The following is a 17,745-nucleotide window of genomic DNA, read 5'->3' on the forward strand; positions in this document are numbered from 1 at the left end:
TGTTCTGTTTTACCTGCATTCTGCCATATATTTCATGTTATAGAAGTCTTGGATGATGACCCAGCACATGTTGTTCGTTTTAAGAACACTTTCACAGCAGATTTGACAAAACGCAAAGAAGGTACCAATGTGAGATTTTTAAAAATAGCTACAGCACTCAACCCAAGGCTTAAGAATCTGAAGTGCTTTCCAAAATCTGAGAGGGACGAGGTGTGGAGCATGCTTTCAGAAGTCTTAAAAGAGCAACACTCTGATGCGGAAACTACAGAACCTGAACCACCAAAAAAGAAAATCAACCTTCTGCTGGTGGCATCTGATTCAGATGAGATTGTTATCAAGCAGAACCCTTCATCAGCATGGACGCATGTCCCCTGGAATGGTGGTTGAAGCATGAAGGGACATATGAATATTTAGCGCATCTGGCACATAAATATGTTGCGACGCCGGCTGCAACAGTGCCATGCAAACACCTGTTCTCACTTTCAGGTGACATTGTAAACAAGAAGTGGGCAGCATTATCGCCTGCAAATTGTAATCAAACTTGTTTATCTGAGCGATTGGCTGACATAAGACTGAAGTAGGACTTCTAGGTGCGAAAGTTTTACATTGTTTTATTTTTGAATGCAGTTTTTTTTTTGTACATAATTCTACATTTGCAAGTTCAACTTTCATGATAAAGAGATTGCACTACAATACCTGTGTTAGGTGAATTGAAAAATACTATTTCTTTTGGTTTTTACAGTGCAAATATTTGTAATAAAAAATAAATATAAAGTGAGCACTGTACAGTTTGTATTCTATTATAATTGAAATCAATATATTTGAAAATGTAGAAAACATCCACAAATATTTAAATAAATGGTATTCTATTATTGTTTAACAGTGCAATTAATCACGATTAATTTTTTTAATTGCTTGACAGCCCTACTAATAACCAAAACTTCTTGAATTACCAATGGAATTTGTGCAGTCATCAAAGAAAAACATGCTTTGGAGGCTTTGCTCATGCAGCTGCACTAGGCCCCATACTGGCCATCAAAGCAGCCCAGCAAGAGATGGTATGAAAGTCAGGAATTTGAATCTTTGGGGCAGGCATACTGTAGTGAATGCAGAATTTCAAAGTTCCGTGCTACACAGGGAAAAACAGAAAGATAAAATAGGGGTAGATCTCTAAGGAACAAACAAAAGTGCTGAAAGATCACATAAAATAAATTTTACAGTGGTTTAGCTGCTTTTTAACTTTTTATACCTAACATTACAGCAGCTTACATATTATGGAGTCACTGGTCATAACTGCACAGTTAACGTTGATTCAAAAATTTAAAATCTTCATTTGAATAAATAAAATGGAAAAAACCCAAACACAGAAAGTAAACTTTAAACAATAATTTATTTTTTCCTGATTTGTCTGATGAAAATTTCTTAATACAGAAAGAATAGTAAGTAGCAAAATTAACAATTTTTATAATTTTGGGGAGGTCTTTCACCACCTTTTGGACACCTTTTGCAAAAAAAACGAAAGCACTCTGAAATCTATGACTTGCACCACATGCTGCTCCTCATATGCTGATAAATACAGTATCAGTTATACCTAGGTGATGTTTGTATCATGATTTTAAGATTTTTCTTCATAATGGGAAAGAAACATGCCACTCTTGTCCCACCATATTTGGCCTTACACAGCTACTTAGGATAAAATTATGACTCTGCGGGAGTTGGGGGCAAACATTTAACAGCAACCTCAGCAATGTTAAGGCAGAATAACTTCCTAAGTGTATTAAATATGACAGTTAGATGTGCCAATTTGTTGATAGAAAAGCATTTTAGCCATTGTTAAGGTTTTGCACCGAAGTTTGAGTTTGATGAAGTTGGAGTCATATTGTTTTTCAGTATCTGCATGGAGGTGGAAGTGAAAGCCTTATGGAGTGTTGGAGTATGTTATCAATATTGCTGTAGGTTATATGAGAGTGGCAAGGAATGCAGGAGACTTTTCCCTTAACTTGCTTTTTGGATTCTAAATTGGTGGGAGTGTGTCCTGATTCAACCTTAACTGTCACTGAATGATGTTTCTGTGCGTTTATTTTAATAGAAGAATGTGTTCTGATATAAACAAGCTTTAAAAAAATCTTTGTATTAAACAGATGTTAATGTAGTTGAGATTTAACATGCACAAAAGATGACAAATTGAGTTATAATTCTCAGAGTAAGGGTAACTTGGTCCCCTTGCGCAAATGTAGTATTTTGTGCTATGCTATATAGTGTTAACTTACATGACTTGATAGAATGTATGTTATGTGATAGATGACTGCATTAGGTTTGATGTGATTATCCAAATTTTGAGCCTCCTGGCAATCTCAACAATAATATTACATTGGCAGGTTTTTTGCATTTAAGTTTTTGGTTAAAAATGAAAAAGGAAGAACCGTGATTCCTATAATAAATGTTTTATGCATGAAACTCACAACTCCTTCTCCCCCCCTCCCCACAAAGCATATGTAAATTGGAGCCTAGTGGTTGGGGGTGGATATAATCCATACCCCCAACTTCTCTGCACCCCTCCCTAGTCATTGATGCAGCCTTCATGCTGGAGTAGCTGTTGCTGTACTTCTGTCCCACACAGGGGTGTTTCTGTTATTGGGATCCATGTAAGCAGAGCTCCAGTAACCCCTCCCCCTGGCCTGCCCACCAACATATTTTGAGCCACCTCAAAGCCCTTCTGCACAGTAGATATGGAGGCTGCCCTCCTCACCCAAGAGGGATACTACCGGTCTTCTGTGATGTAACACCTGACACTGACCTTTCTCTAACAAGTGGAATTTTACCCCGTTTGCATTTGTTTCAATCAAAGAGTCAAACCCACTGAATACAGAGTGTATTTATTTGAAAGGTCTTACATGTATTTTGAATCCTGACATGAATGTATTTTTCTGTGAATGTGTAGCTATCCCAGGGATCGGCAACCTTTGGCACACGGCTTGCCAGGGTAAGCACCCTGGCGGGCCGGGCCGGTTTGTTTACCTGCCGTGTCCTCAGGTTTGGCTGATCGTGGCTCCCACTGGCCGCGGTTCACTGCTCCAGGCCAATGGGGGCGGCAGGAAGAGGCGTCCAGCACATCCCTCGGCCCCCGCCGCTTTCCGCAGCCCCCATTGGTCTGGAGCGGCAAACCGCTGCCAGTGGGAGCCGTGATCGGACGAACCTGCGAACACGGCAGGTAAACAAACCGGCCCGGCCCACCAGGGTGCTTACCCTGGCGAGCGGCGTGCCAAAGGTTGCTGATCCCTGAGCTATCCACATATAGGCTTACTCATGCCAGCTGCTATCTGGCAATCAGTGCATAGTTAATTCAGAAAGAAAACTAACATACTGCACTCAAGCACCATACTGTTACATTTTGTTACTTCTTTATTTCTCAACCAGCGATTTTCACACATGAGAAATCAGTGTTCCTTAATAATAATACACACTTGCTCCATTTAACTGTTAAAACAAAACCTTGTTTGTTACCCAAGTGAAAAACGCATTTAAATAACTTTTAAAAAAAACTAACAAGATTTTTAACGCTTTCTGAAGAAAACATAGATTCATAGATTCATAGATTCATAGATTCTAGGACTGGAAGGGACCTCGAGAGGTCATCGAGTCCAGTCCCCTGCCCGCATGGCAGGACCAAATACTGCCTAGACCATCCCTAATAGACATTTATCTAACCTACTCTTAAATATCTCCAGAGACGGAGATTCCACAACCTCCCTAGGCAATTTGTTCCAGTGTTTAACCACCCTGACAGTTAGGAACTTTTTCCTAATGTCCAATCTAGACCTCCCTTGCTGCAGTTTAAACCCATTGTTTCTGGTTCTATCCTTAGAGGCTAAGGTGAACAAGTTCTCTCCCTCCTCCTTATGATACCCTTTTATATACCTGAAAACTGCTATCATGTCCCCTCTCAGTCTTCTCTTTTCCAAACTAAACAAACCCAATTCTTTCAGCCTTCCTTCATAGGTCATGTTCTCAAGACCTTTAATCATTCTTGTTGCTCTTCTTTGGACCCTTTCCAGTTTCTCCACATCTTTTTTAAAATGCGGCGCCCAGAACTGGACACAATACTCCAGCTGAGGCCTAACCAGAGCAGAGTAGAGCGGAAGAATGACTTCTCGTGTCTTGCTCACAACACACCTGTTAATGTATCCCAGAATCATGTTTGCTTTTTTTGCAACAGCATCACACTGTTGACTCATATTTAGCTTGTGGTCCACTATAACCCCTAGATCCCTTTCTGCCGTACTCCTTCCTAGACAGTCTTTTCCCATTCTGTATGTGTGAAATTGATTTTTCCTTCCTAAGTGGAGCACTTTGCATTTGTCTTTGTTAAACTTCATCCTGTTTAACTCAGACCATTTCTCCAATTTGTCCAGATCATTTTGAATTATGACCCTGTCCTCCAAAGTAGTTGCAATCCCTCCCAGTTTGGTATCATCCGCAAACTTAATAAGCGTACTTTCTATGCCAATATCTAAGTCGTTGATGAAGATATTGAACAGAGCCGGTCCCAAAACAGACCCCTGCGGTACCCCACTCGTTACGCCTTTCCAGCAGGATTGGGAACCATTAATAACAACTCTCTGAGTACGATTATCCAGCCAGTTATGCACCCACCTTATAGTAGCCCCATCTAGTTTGTATTTGCCTAGTTTATCGATAAGAATATCATGCGAGACCGTATCAAATGCCTTACTAAAGTCTAGGTATACCACATCCACCGCTTCACCCTTATCCACAAGGCTCGTTATCCTATCAAAGAAAGCTATCAGATTGGTTTGACATGATTTGTTCTTCACAAATCCATGCTGGCTATTCCCTATCACCTTACCACCTTCCAAGTGTTGGCAGACGATTTCCTTAATTACTTGCTCCATTATCTTCCCTGGCACAGAAGTTAAACTAACTGGTCTGTAGTTACCTGGGTTGTTTTTATTTCCCTTTTTATAGATGGGCACTATATTTGCCCTTTTCCAGTCTTCTGGAATCTCTCCCGTCTCCCATGACTTTCCAAAGATAATAGCTAGAGGCTCAGATACCTCCTCTATTAGCTCCTTGAGTATTCAGGCCCGGGTGACTTGCAGGCATCTAACTTTTCTAAGTGATGTTTAACTTGTTCTTTTTTTATTTTATCCGCTAAACCTACCCCCTTCCCATTAGCATTCACTATGTTAGGCATTCCTTCAGACTTCTCGGTGAAGACCGAAACAAAGAAGTCATTAAGCATCTCTGCCATTTCCAAGTTTCCTGTTACTGTTTCTCCCTCTTCACTAAGCAGTGGGCCTACCCTGTCTTTGGTCTTCCTCTTGCTTCTAATGTATTGATAAAAAGTCTTCTTGTTTCCTTTTATTCCCGTAGCTAGTTTGAGCTCATTTTGTGCCTTTGCCTTTCTAATCTTGCCCCTGCATTCCTGTGTTGTTTGCCTATATTCATCCTTTGTAATCTGTCCTAGTTTCCATTTTTTATATGACTCCTTTTTATTTTTTAGATCGTGCAAGATCTCGTGGTTAAGCCAAGGTGGTCTTTTGCCACATTTTCTATCTTTCCTAACCAGCGGAATAGCTTGCTTTTGGGCCCTTAATAGTGTCCCTTTGAAAAACTGCCAACTCTCCTCAGTTGTTTTTCCCCTCAGTCTTGATTCCCATGGGACCTTACCTATCAGCTCTCTGAGCTTCCCAAAATCTGCCTTCCTGAAATCCATTGTCTCTATTTTGCTGTTCTCCCTTCTACCCTTCCTTAGAATTGCAAAGTCTATGATTTCATGATCACTTTCACCCAGGCTGCCTTCTACTTTCACATTCTCAACGAGTTCCTCCCTATTTGTTAAAATCAAGTCTAGAACAGCTTCCCCCCTAGTAGCTTTTTCAACCTTCTGAAATAAAAAGTTGTCTCCAATGCAGTCCAAGAATTTGTTGGATAGTCTGTTCCCCGCTGTGTTATTTTCCCAACATATATCCGGATAGTTGAAGTCCCCCATCACCACCAAATCTTGGGCTTTGGATGATTTTGTTAGTTGCTTGAAAAAAGCCTCATCCACCTCTTCCACCTGGTTAGGTGGCCTGTAGTAGACGCCACCTAGACATGCAACTTTGGGCTAAAAGTAAAGCTATGCAAAACACCTGTATCAAATGTCCACTAGTAAAGTGGTTTAGTAGCTCATAACTTTGAGCTATTTTGAGGTTATTAAGCACACTGGTAGCACAAACTAAAAAATATAGTGAGCTATTATAATTATAGGGCCCAGTCTTATCCCCACTTAAGTCGATTGGAGTTAACCTATTAGCAGAGACCCCCTAGCTACATACCATAGCAGGTGAAGTGCCAGAACTTGTAGGTTCTCTAGAGCATGAGCTCTTGCAAGACCACCTCCAGGCTTATTGCAGAATGCCTACATTGAGAGAAGGGAAGTAGATGATTCCCAGAATGAAGATAGCAAACTGTTCCCTTGGAGGTTTAAGTTCATCAGTTTCATACCTCCACACTAACATGAAAAGGTTGTTTCATGGCAAAACCATGCTGAATCAAACTGCGGGTTCACTTTTTTCAACCATACATTACCTTGCTCTAGCTGAAGGGAAGCAGAAGAAATTTCAGCCCAATGACTAGCTTTTGAAAAAGTTAGAAGCATCTGACAGTAGGATTTTAGGCCATGTCTACACTAGAGACCGTACAGCATCACAGCTCTCTCGTCGACATAGTTAAACCACCCCCAAAGAGTGACGGTAGCTATGTTGGTGCTCCCCCCAACATAGTGCTGTCCACACCGGCGCTTCTGTCAGTGTAACTGATGTCACCCAGGAGGGTGGTTTTCACACCCCTGAGCGACATACGTTATACCGACAAAAGTGCTAGTGTAGACATAGCCTTAGAGTGAACGTTTCTTCTTTGTTCTAAGAGAGACAAGGTGGGTAAGGTAATATGTTTTATTGGACCAACTTCTGTTGGTGAGAGAGACAAGATTTTGAGCTACATAGAGCTCTTCTTCAAGTCTGGGAAAAGTACTCAGATTGTCATAGCTGAATACAAGGTGGAACAAATTGTTTACCATAAGTAGTTAATACATATGTCCAGGGACCATTCAAGGTGAAGTGGCCCATTAACACCCCTCCAGTCATAGAGGGAAAAGGAAGGGAGGGGAGAAAGGCAGCTGGTGTGGGGGGTTGTTTGTGGATTATAGATGTGATAATAAGCCCCAAGAAGCTTACAGTCAGGATAGTGTCTGTCTGTTATATTCAGCAGCAGGTACAGTACGTGCATAACATCCACTGGTGAAGTGGTTTAGCAGCCCATAACTGTGATCTTGGGGTAATTCCCAACCAGCCACACACTAGTGGTGGAGACCCCAAATATAGGCCTTCATTCAGCAAGGTACTTAAGCATGTGAACACTACTCATGTACTTAAAGTTAAGCATAAGCTTGATTGCTGAATCAGGGCAATAGTGATTTATTTTAATTACAGAGCATAATCTTGCTCCCAATCAAGTCAAGTGTAGTTTTTCCACTGACTTCAGTGGGAAAATGTTCCAGGCCTAACCTGAGAACAAGAACTACAGGTAAGTCATTTTCTTCATTTTATAGGCGGGAAACAGCTTTTTCCAGATTACAAACATTCATTCAAATATATGTAGTGCAGAGCTGTGATGGCAAGATATATTCTGTGTCATTTTCAGAGATTCCAGTGGGTAGTGTAGGTGTTGTTTTGACAAACATTATGAAGCAAGGAAAGGAATTCAAATCTACAACATACTTACCCTTTATTTTTAAATCCTATTTACCAGAACTCTCCCAGTAATATGAGCATGAGTAATCAGCCTGGCACTCCCAGAGATGATGGTGAAATGGGTGGAAATTTCCTAAACCCTTTTCAGAGTGAGAGTGTAAGTATTTCTTTGACTATTTTGTTATATGACAGGTACTCAATCCCAGGATCTTTTCAGGAAAAGCAGTTGTATCTTTAATACAATTTTTGTCTATATTTTTATAAGTCCCTAATATAATATTGATCTGCTGAACAAAAATTGTGCTAAATAATATCAAGGATTGAATTTAAACTTTAAAAGCCAGGAGGCAGAGAGTTACTTCAGAAATTCTATCCCTAACTTAAGTGGTCAGTACATAACAAAAGTAAGATGCACAGGAGTAATAATTATCCTAGAGTCAGGCATACCATATGCATATTCAGAAATGCATGATCAGATTTTGACTGACAAATGCACATCTCAACAGCGTAGTTGATCCTCATATTCTGTTAATCTTTCCAAAGTGGTCTCTCAGTTTCTGACTGCCCAATCTTTGACCCCTTGGGTAGTATGTTTTCCAGAGTAGGAATGTCTTTCAGAACTGTATCTACACTGAAAGCACATAATTAGATCACTAAGAAATCTAAAAGACTTATTATTTCATAAAACATGATATGGTTTTAGGTCTAGAAAAACAAAGATGTCCTCTAGTGTTCATTCTGTGACAATTAAAACTCTTAAAAATGCTGAGTGGTTGAGGCTAAGCAAAAATTATTTAAAATACTTTCCAAAGTAAGTAAAGACCAAAATGTTCATGGCCAGGTGACTCAAGTTAGATTTCTAAATCCCCATTTAACCTCCTAAATAGAAGTGTCCTGATTTTTCAGAAGTGCTGAGTGGCTTCAACACTTCTGTTCTTAGTGGCATTCACTGCTGTCAGAAGTGAGTACAACTCTATTAATTTAGCCGGGTATCTATGAAGATTAAACATACTTTCTCCTATTCATACCAAGGTCAATTGGCATGGCAAGTTTCATGAAAATCAGACTGAATTTTTGTTTTGCTTCTTCGGTAGATATTAACATGAGTGTGAAGAACAAGCAATTTTTTTACATTTTAGCTACAGTATGTGTTTCTTTATGAAGAGGGCATCTTTGAATTATTTGAAATGGTAGGGAAAATGACTTTGTACAAAATGTCTTCAGAAAAAGAGTGATGTTTCAAAATTTGCAAAAGAACAATAACCAAAATTCCCCCATCAAGTTTGATCCTGTATAGTCAAGATAGTGCTTTACTCGATGCAGACAGTCCAGACAATCTGAAAGCTCAGACAGAGCCCAGTTCACCAAACCAAACTCATTAAAAGAATGATGTATACTATCAGTAATACGCCACAGAAAATTAGTTTTCTCAGACACTTACTGTATGCTTAATGCTCCTGGCTGCTGTTTTCCTACTTGAATGAATCCATGACTTGACTTTCCTAACATTTTGCTAGAATTGTATTTCTAGATACCAGTAACAAGCCAAAGGTTAGTCTCCGGGGGCTCTGTCATTCTTTCTCTGCCACTTATCTACCGCTTCCTTTCCTAGCTTCTTAGAATGGATATTATTATTAGGCCAAATCCTGGGGTCCCTGCTCAGGCAAATTCCCATTAAATTCACCAGGAATTTGCTTGAAAATAAGGGCAGCATGTTAATAACAATAATACAAATTAATAACTAATATAATATTTTATCTGTATACAACACAGAACAATATATATTCATTGCCACAACTTCTTCCGGAGGGATGAGCACTTTGGCCCCAGTCCAGCACAGCAGTTAAGTAGATGCTTAACTTTGAACATCTGAGTGGGCCCATTCAGTGACTGCTCACATACTTAAAATTAAGCACATGCTTAATTGCTTTCCAGGATCAGGATGAGAGGGCTCAGAAGCTGATAGGAACAAGCCCTAAATCAGACGAGACCAAACAAAGAAAATTATGAAGGTCAAAACAGATTTTCCCAATTAGTCTGTTGTAAGCATCTTGTATTAGAGAGACAATCTAACCAAAACCCTGGTTCTGAACATCCTTCAACACTGGGAAAAGGTCAGATACAAACTCCTGGACTGTGGGTCATTTCTAATTATATATCATTTGTAGAAAGGCAAAATTAATATTTAGCACTATCTCACACCAGGTTCAACAATACCAATATGTTTATATCCAGACATTTCCCCCTACATAAAGGACTTTAAGCTAATGAAATATTTCTTCAGCCTGCAAGTTCCAGGTAAAATAAGAATTAAAATGTGTATCTCTTGGAGGTTTTGTGGTATCTGATTAGTAACTTGTGATGAGGTATTGTTAACTTGAGGAGGATTGTAGCCTGTATCAGGGCTGCAGTTCAATTTGTATTACAATTATATTGCAGTCTAATGTAATGATTGGATTTCCAGTTTGCATAAAGAATGACCACTGAAATTTGATGCAACTAGCCTCCTAAAATCTATACTGTAGTAGAATTTAAGAGTAATCCAAAGGTCTGATTTCATTCCAGTATGTCATCTCTCCACCGCCTTTCCACCCCATATAGTGGAGAGCCCATTCAGATGGGTACCTGGTCCACAAGTGGACCTTCTACCAGGCCCCCAAGATGTCTAAGTGAAGGGAATGGTAGAGCACCCAAGGAAATGCAGATAGCATTAGCCAATAGGATCCTCTGGAGCTTTAGCTGCAACTGAAAGCTGCCCTCCAATCTAGTTTTACTTATTCATCTCATAAGTTATGTTGTATTTTATAATAAATAAAGTTATATATACAATGAATGTAAAATGCATTACAAATGACACTGCAGTCCTGACACAAGTTACAGTACAACTCTAGGATAAGATTAAAATCACCTGTGTGAGAAAAAGAATACTGACCTGAAATTCAAGCTCACTGTTGGTATGCTCCTGACAGAATGTTAGTAACCTATGAAATAATTGTTGTTAAAATGTGGATTCCTCTTTTTCAGTACTCCCCCAGCATGACAATGAGTGTGTGATCCATACCAAGTCTCCTCATGAAGACCGCAGTGAGTTGGCCCTCTTCAGAGAGCTACTACAGAAGAAAATTACAAGTCCCAGTGTACAGTTTAACAAAAGGATCTCAGACACAACCAGACCCACCATCTTTTCCTACCATCTCCCCAGTTTTGTGAAGAAAGTGGGTCCAAACATGATTCAAACAACTGTAAAGAGTGGCATAACAGAACTGCCCAAGAGTGAACTGCAAACAATTATCTGTGTATGTATAAGTGCGGATAGATGTATATGTGTGTGGATATGTTATATTGACATACATACACACACATATACATATATAGACCTGCAGGACATTGTAAAATATTATCACATGACATCTTAAGTAGAAATAAGATATAGAGACTTTTATTCCATCTTTTTTTCACGTTTACATTTTAACTATTAAAATTTGCGTTCCCTCTCCCCCCCGAACTGTTCTGTGCTACGTATATCACTGCTTTATAAATTATTTTTTAAGGTGAACCCAAATGGTCAATTGTTCTGATTTTGTAAATGTCTGCCATCATGGATAGGAATAAAATTGCTCATAAGAGGGCTTTCATAAACTTGTATTTCATACCAGTTACCCTGTGAATCTCAAACTGTACTCTCTCAAGAAATAGAAGAAAGCTCATCTTAATTTTGTGGGGAAATTTAATAATTTGTCACCTGGCTTTGGTGGTGGTTGTGTTTTTTTGTGGTTTTGTTTTGTTTTGTTTTTGTGCTTAGTACCTTTAAAAATAGGAGCACTGAAGGTTATTTTTCCTCCTCAAATGAGGCCTAAGATCTGCAAAATCTACTTTAAATGGAAGTCTGAGTTTGATACAAGATTCTCAGTTTATTCAGAGTATTTTAAAGTTGCTGTAAGTGAGCTCCAATTGCTATAGAACCTAGCTATAACGTGGCAGGGCTTCTTCAGTCCTTGGAAATAAGTTTTCCCTTTAGCCTGATCTTCCATGTGCGTGGTGGCAAGTAGAAATACAATACAATCCCTATTACTGAAACCTTTTTTTCTAACAAACTACCAGCTTGTCTCCCTTTTCAATTGATTCTTGGCTGACTCCCAATTATCCATAGTCCTGATTATCAGAACATATTTAGGGTCTGCCAAGCGATTCAGATAATCAGGACTGTACTTGATTAGTTATTTTTCACCAGGAATACTAGAGCTGAACTCCTTAGAAACTTTCCAGTACATAATCACATTAGTGAACCAAAATGATTGAGCATTTTGTGGGTACTTCCCATGCAAGGAATGTTGGAAGGCTCATGCCCTTATACCAGAAACAGAACAGGAACAGAGGTCTGAGCCTTTTTATAAGAAAATTAGTATACTGTATTTCCAAACTTTGGAGATTGGGGTGGAAAAAAGGAGAGTGATTATACAGCTTCCTGTACCATCAAAGAAAAGGGGGGTAAAGCTCTAAAATCTAACATTATATTACATTTAATTCCTAATGACTCCCACCTTCCCCAAGAAAATGAAAGGTTGTACCTGCGTGGTATGAAAAAGGGTGATGTTCAGTACCTCAGGCACAAAGTGTCTGAATTAAATTCATTCTGCAGATACCAAGCAATGTTCACCCCTCAAAATTCACACCTCAGTGGGACATCCCCAAAATATGGTGCTCACCTGCAGATTTGTGAGGAGAATTTTGCCCTTAAATTGTGATAAAGGGTTGCATGTTATGGGGTCAGTGTGCAGGGAGACGCACGTCACTGCATGTGTCAGGAGTAGATCAAATTCCCTATGAGCATATAAATGAATAAAATTAGAATGTCTTTTACCCCACTGTTGGAACTACATAAAGATTAATCTCTTCTTAGGCACCAGACTGTTACCTGAAATTGTATTCAAATTTTTAAAAATTCATGAAAAGTTTACCTTTAGTTAAAAATAATAATAATAATGATAATTTGTAACCTTAAATTAGATAGAAGTATTGATATGGTTCTGTTTACTTTACTCCCGGTTATTATTGAGTTTAAGTTAATTTATTCATCTTTTGAAAACAAATAGTTTTTTGCTGTCTCTCAAAAAGATTCTTGGAACACTAATCAGTTTCACTTACAAAAAATTTCAAAATTAGACCCCAATCCTGCAACACACTTGTATTTAACTTGACTACTGTGAGTAGTCTCATTGATTTCAGTGGGACTACTCACAGTAGTGAAGTTAAATGTGCTCACAACTTTAGTATTCACCAGATAAATGAAATAACACCTTTTGTTTAAACATTTTCTTTTTCTCTTTTAGTTTTATATTAGTTTAGTTTATGGATTCCTTCATGGGGGAATAAATATGACCATTAAATAAAAATGATGCAAACCAGAATATAAAATAGAAATCATATCCTTTAAAATAGACCTGTCAAAAATGTACTAAATTTTCAGGACTATAATTTTAAAGGTAAAATCACTGTCAAAATATTTTCTCCTAGTTTACCTACAATAATATGATATGCTTCTGGCAACATAGAGTTTTTTCCTGTGATTTTTATCCCACTTGTAGCACAACCTCTCAACTTCTTGTGCCCTCGCCTCCTTTTCCATCCCTTCCAAAACATTTGTGTTAAATTAAATTGCTGAGTAATGGGATAGATCCTGCATCACTAAAGTCACTTAGAATTTTGTCATTGGCTTAAAAGGGATCAGGATCAGCCCCGACAGTACTTAGGTTGGAATTATAGACCCTAGTCCTGCAAAGAATTAAACATGTACATATCTTTTCACACTTTATTAGTCACATAGACTCCAGTGAGACCACTCAGCTATGTAAAGTTGCACATGTGCTTGTCTTTGAAAGATCAGGGCTGTACATAATTAAAGATGGAAAAAGACCCATTTGATCATCCGATGCATCTCTTGAATTGTTATGACAAACTTCATCACACATAAGTAATGGATCTCTGCTACTCTTACCTTCCTTTTTTAGAGAATGATCCTGCAAAAGTTTACATACTTAAGTAAAGTTACTCACATACATGTTGGCAGGATCAGGTACTTATGTCATACATACACACGTTCTGCAGCTAAGCCACAGGGAATAATAGTTGTATTTGCTAAATATGCAACATATTCGAAGGATGCCTTTAGCTTTAAAATTTGTATCAGGTTTTTTGTTTGTTAACTTTCTTTTGCTTACAAAACTCTTTTATAAGTTTGCAGTATAGAGACCAAAATTGAGATGGAAGAAAATTTTATTTCCAAGCACTGATTTTTTTTCCCTCCCACTGGTGTTTCTCATGCACTAGTTGTTGATGTGTGCTGTAACTGCTGTTTGTTTTTATGCTTATGCACCAGCATTGTCAGATGGAAATTGTCCGGATCTGGAAATAATGCTAATTTACGGGCAACAGGTCAGCTTTCGCAATAGGTTTTAAGATAGTGGTCTTTTTATGTTTTTTTTTAATATGGAGAAGAGTAAGGCCTGATTTGCCACTTTTTTTTTCAGTAAAATATTTTAAGAGATGAGATGGAGCCTTAGAACATCGAAAGCCGGGAATAGTAGGTTTTCTTTCTCTCTATAGAGATGCCGGTTGAAATCCTGGTCCTATTGAAGTGAGTAGGAGTTTTGCCTCTGATTTCAATGGAAGCAGGATTTCACTGTCTGTGTAAACATTTGCAAAGGAATCTTCATGTCCATATTTTATTTCCACACAAAGGTTTTGTGGAGACAATAACTCCCCTTCCATATTCATTAAAAAAAGGAGTGGGTGAAAGAGATTGTGAATCACAAGAACAATAGGCTGCCTGAAATGTACATTAAAAAGTACCTTAATATTTTTATATATAGATAGGGCACTTATATTATTTTGCTAGTGAATTTGTGTGTGAAGAACTGAAGTTGAGCTCTGTGTTGCTCCTCAATTTATTTTAAAATGAATTTAGAGTTCATGAAAGGTGCTGGGTTTGAAAGCCCTTGAGACTAGTCTTTTGTGCACCCCATACTGCCCCGGTAATGTGCCTCAAACTTGATCTGGAGGGCCTACCATTTAAAAGAGAGAGAGTAGTTCTGTCTCCAGTTCATGAAGTCATTAGTCTCTCTGCTGAGTGCCACAGTTGCCAATTTTTATTTGGACGCCTGCTCATTAGGAATTGGACCACCAGCTTATTAGACAATCAACTATAGTAATAACTTTCAGTCACCAACCTGCTCCAGTTTTGAAGTAGTGACCCATAGGTGAAAAGCACCATTTTCATAGAATCATAGAATATCAGGGTTGGAAGGGACCTCAGGAAGTCACCTAGTCCAACCCCCTGCTCAAAGCAGGACCAATTCCCAACTAAATCATCCCAGCCAGGGCTTTGTCAAGCCTGACCTTAAAAACCTCTAAGGAAGGAGATTCCACCACCTCCCTAGATAACCCATTCATGAGCCTGAAACATCCATCCCCCTCTGAGCTTTGTATTTTAAAGGGAAATATTTTAGTTTAATTAATTATTTTGAGTAGATCAAACTAGCGGAGGTGATTAAAAACTTTCTTCTGTGTGAATCATAGAAATATGGGGTTGTAAGGGACCTCGAGAGGCAAGACTAGGTATTCCTAGACCATCTGTGGCAGGTGTTTGTTAAATCTGTTCTTTAAAACCTTCCATGGCAGGGATTCCACAACAATGCTTAATAACCTATTGCAGTAATTAACTATCCTTGTAATTTGAAAGATTTTCCTAATACATAACCTCATCTCCCTTGCTGCAGATTAATCCAATTACTTCTTGCCCTAACTTTAGTGGACACAGAGAACAATTATTCACCATCCTCTTTATAACACCCCTTAACAAATTTGAAGACTGTTATCAGGTCCCCCCCCCCCCAAGTCTTCTTTTCTCAAGACTAAACATGCCCAGTTTTTTAAACCTTTCCTCATAGGTCAGGTTTTCTAAACCTTTGAGCATTTGTGTTGCTCTCCTGTGAACTCTCTCCAGTTTGTCTATATCTTTCTTGAAGTGTGGTGCCCAAAACTGGACACCATACTCCATGAGGCTGGAATCTCTGCATCAGAAGGATAACAAATTCCTACAGTGGCTAAAACACATTTGGATTTTCCCCTGTCCCATGATTAGCAGAAATACTGTATGTAGAGAGGGTTTGGAATTAGATGGATAATTTAATGAGGGACCAGCTGTTACAATATTCAGAGTTGTATATTTTAATTTTTCCCCTTGTTATGACTTTTCAGCTGATAAATATTGCACTGATGTCTATTTCCTGGATCATTTAATTATTTAAGTATTTTAGCTTTGTTCCTAGCCAACTCTAGTATTTTTTGTTGTTGTTAAATATGGGCTAAATTCTGCAAGATTTGGTCCTATACATTGAAAGTTGGAGGGCACAACAAATTTAGAGATTAATGATGCAAAAATAAAATTGCCAGCAGAAGTAAATTGCAAGTGATGATATAACACCTGATAGCACCTGTTCCAATCCCATTTGGGTTTGAATTGGGTGGCTTTGAGGGTGGGAATCATGTTGAAGCACATAGCTTGCAAATAAAAACTGTTAAACTCCCTTCCTTACAAGTGACAACTCATTTCTCTTCAAACAAGCTGATGTTTGTGGCAATTTAATATTAGCAAATGATCACATTAAGGATCTATCTCAATATTTCATGGTGCAAAAAACAGATATAAAAAATTCAGTTCAGCCCTTCAGTAAATGAGTTATGCTTAAATACACTGTGTGTGTAACTTCCTTTGTTTCTCCAAAAAGCGACAAAGAGTCCTATGGCACCTTATAGACTAACAGACGTACTGGAGCATAAACTTTCATGGGTGAATACCTACTTCGTCTGACGAAGTGGGTATTCACCCACGAAAGCTTATGCTCCAATACGTCTGTTAGTCTATAAGGTGCCATAGGACTCTTAGTCTGGGTCTGTAAAAAGTGACAAACACTGCTACCCCTCTGATACTTTGTTTCTCGAGACATTATTGGTCTGGTGGTGCAAGCCCTTACTCATGCAAGTTGTCCCATTGAAGTCTTGATGCAACTGCTCATATGAGGAGCAGGTTTGCAGGATTCCACTCCCAATTGCAAGAAATACATGGTTTTATTTGGCTTGTAATCTTATTTAGCCCTATACATAGGTACAGCAAAATGTAAAGGGCAGGTTGAAATCAACAAAATGATATTGGTTATCAAGGAAAAGAGTCCAATGAGCTCTTCATAGATACAAATCATTGCTTTGACTGCATACATTAACGGTAGTTCAATTTACCAAATTATCATATTTGCAACTTGTTACAGTAATAAAATGAGAATTAATAATTGGACCTTCCACTCAAAAAACATACTAAAACTCTCATCCTGCAAACACATGATGTCAATGGGATGCCTCACAGGCTTAAAGTTAAGCATATGTATAAGAATTTGTAGGATTGGAGCCTAAATTGTTCATTCTTGAGTCTTCCCTGAAATAGACACTTTATTTTTAAAATTTTTAGCAATGCAAGAGTGTATTTATGCATCAATATAATTGATACCTGGAATGGGATTTGGCTTTCTTCTGTTTCTTAATTTATCAGACCTCTCTCCACAGCTACCTAAAATATTTTTGTGAACGTGTACTTTCATCTTGTTTTAAATTGTGCATTCATATTTTTTCATTAAAACAGTTAATAGCTGTGCAGTTTTTATCCAAACTTATGTTTGGTTGCTGTTCATCATTTAAGTTTAAAATATATAAGGAAGCCTCTCATGTAATGGGAAAACTTGCCATAAAAATGTATAAAGGTGTATGCCCTTTTCTTGGGTACATGTTTTCACATTTAATAAAAACATAGTTTCCATTTATAACTTGAAACCTTCAGTTTCTAGCCACCATTTAATTTCTATGTGTAAAGAGGTAGAAAAATAAATTGCTTTTGTTTTTCATTTGGATTCAGCATACTAAATATTTGCTGAATGACACA

General features: G+C 38.3%; 1 protein-coding gene across 5 annotated transcripts in view; it reads left to right on the forward strand.

Annotated features, from left to right (window-relative positions):
• Positions 1 to 13,340, forward strand: part of SSBP2 (single stranded DNA binding protein 2) — a 272,660-nt gene extending 259,320 nt beyond the window's left edge. For 2 of the 5 annotated variants that reach the window (XM_054032549.1, XM_054032551.1), the window contains 2 exons: positions 7,816 to 7,914; positions 10,782 to 13,340. In XM_054032549.1, coding sequence (XP_053888524.1) covers positions 7,816 to 7,914; positions 10,782 to 10,811 — 129 coding nt within the window. In that variant the 3' untranslated portion in view covers positions 10,812 to 13,340. Of the gene's footprint in view, positions 1 to 43; positions 639 to 7,815; positions 7,915 to 10,781 lie in introns of those variants that run through there. The other 3 variants (XM_054032547.1, XM_054032548.1, XM_054032550.1) reach the window with 2 other exon arrangements.
• The last annotated feature ends 4,405 nt before the right edge of the window (positions 13,341 to 17,745 follow it).

This window comes from Malaclemys terrapin, chromosome 6, assembly GCF_027887155.1.
Source record: "Malaclemys terrapin pileata isolate rMalTer1 chromosome 6, rMalTer1.hap1, whole genome shotgun sequence".
NCBI classification, from domain to species: domain Eukaryota; kingdom Metazoa; phylum Chordata; order Testudines; family Emydidae; genus Malaclemys; species Malaclemys terrapin.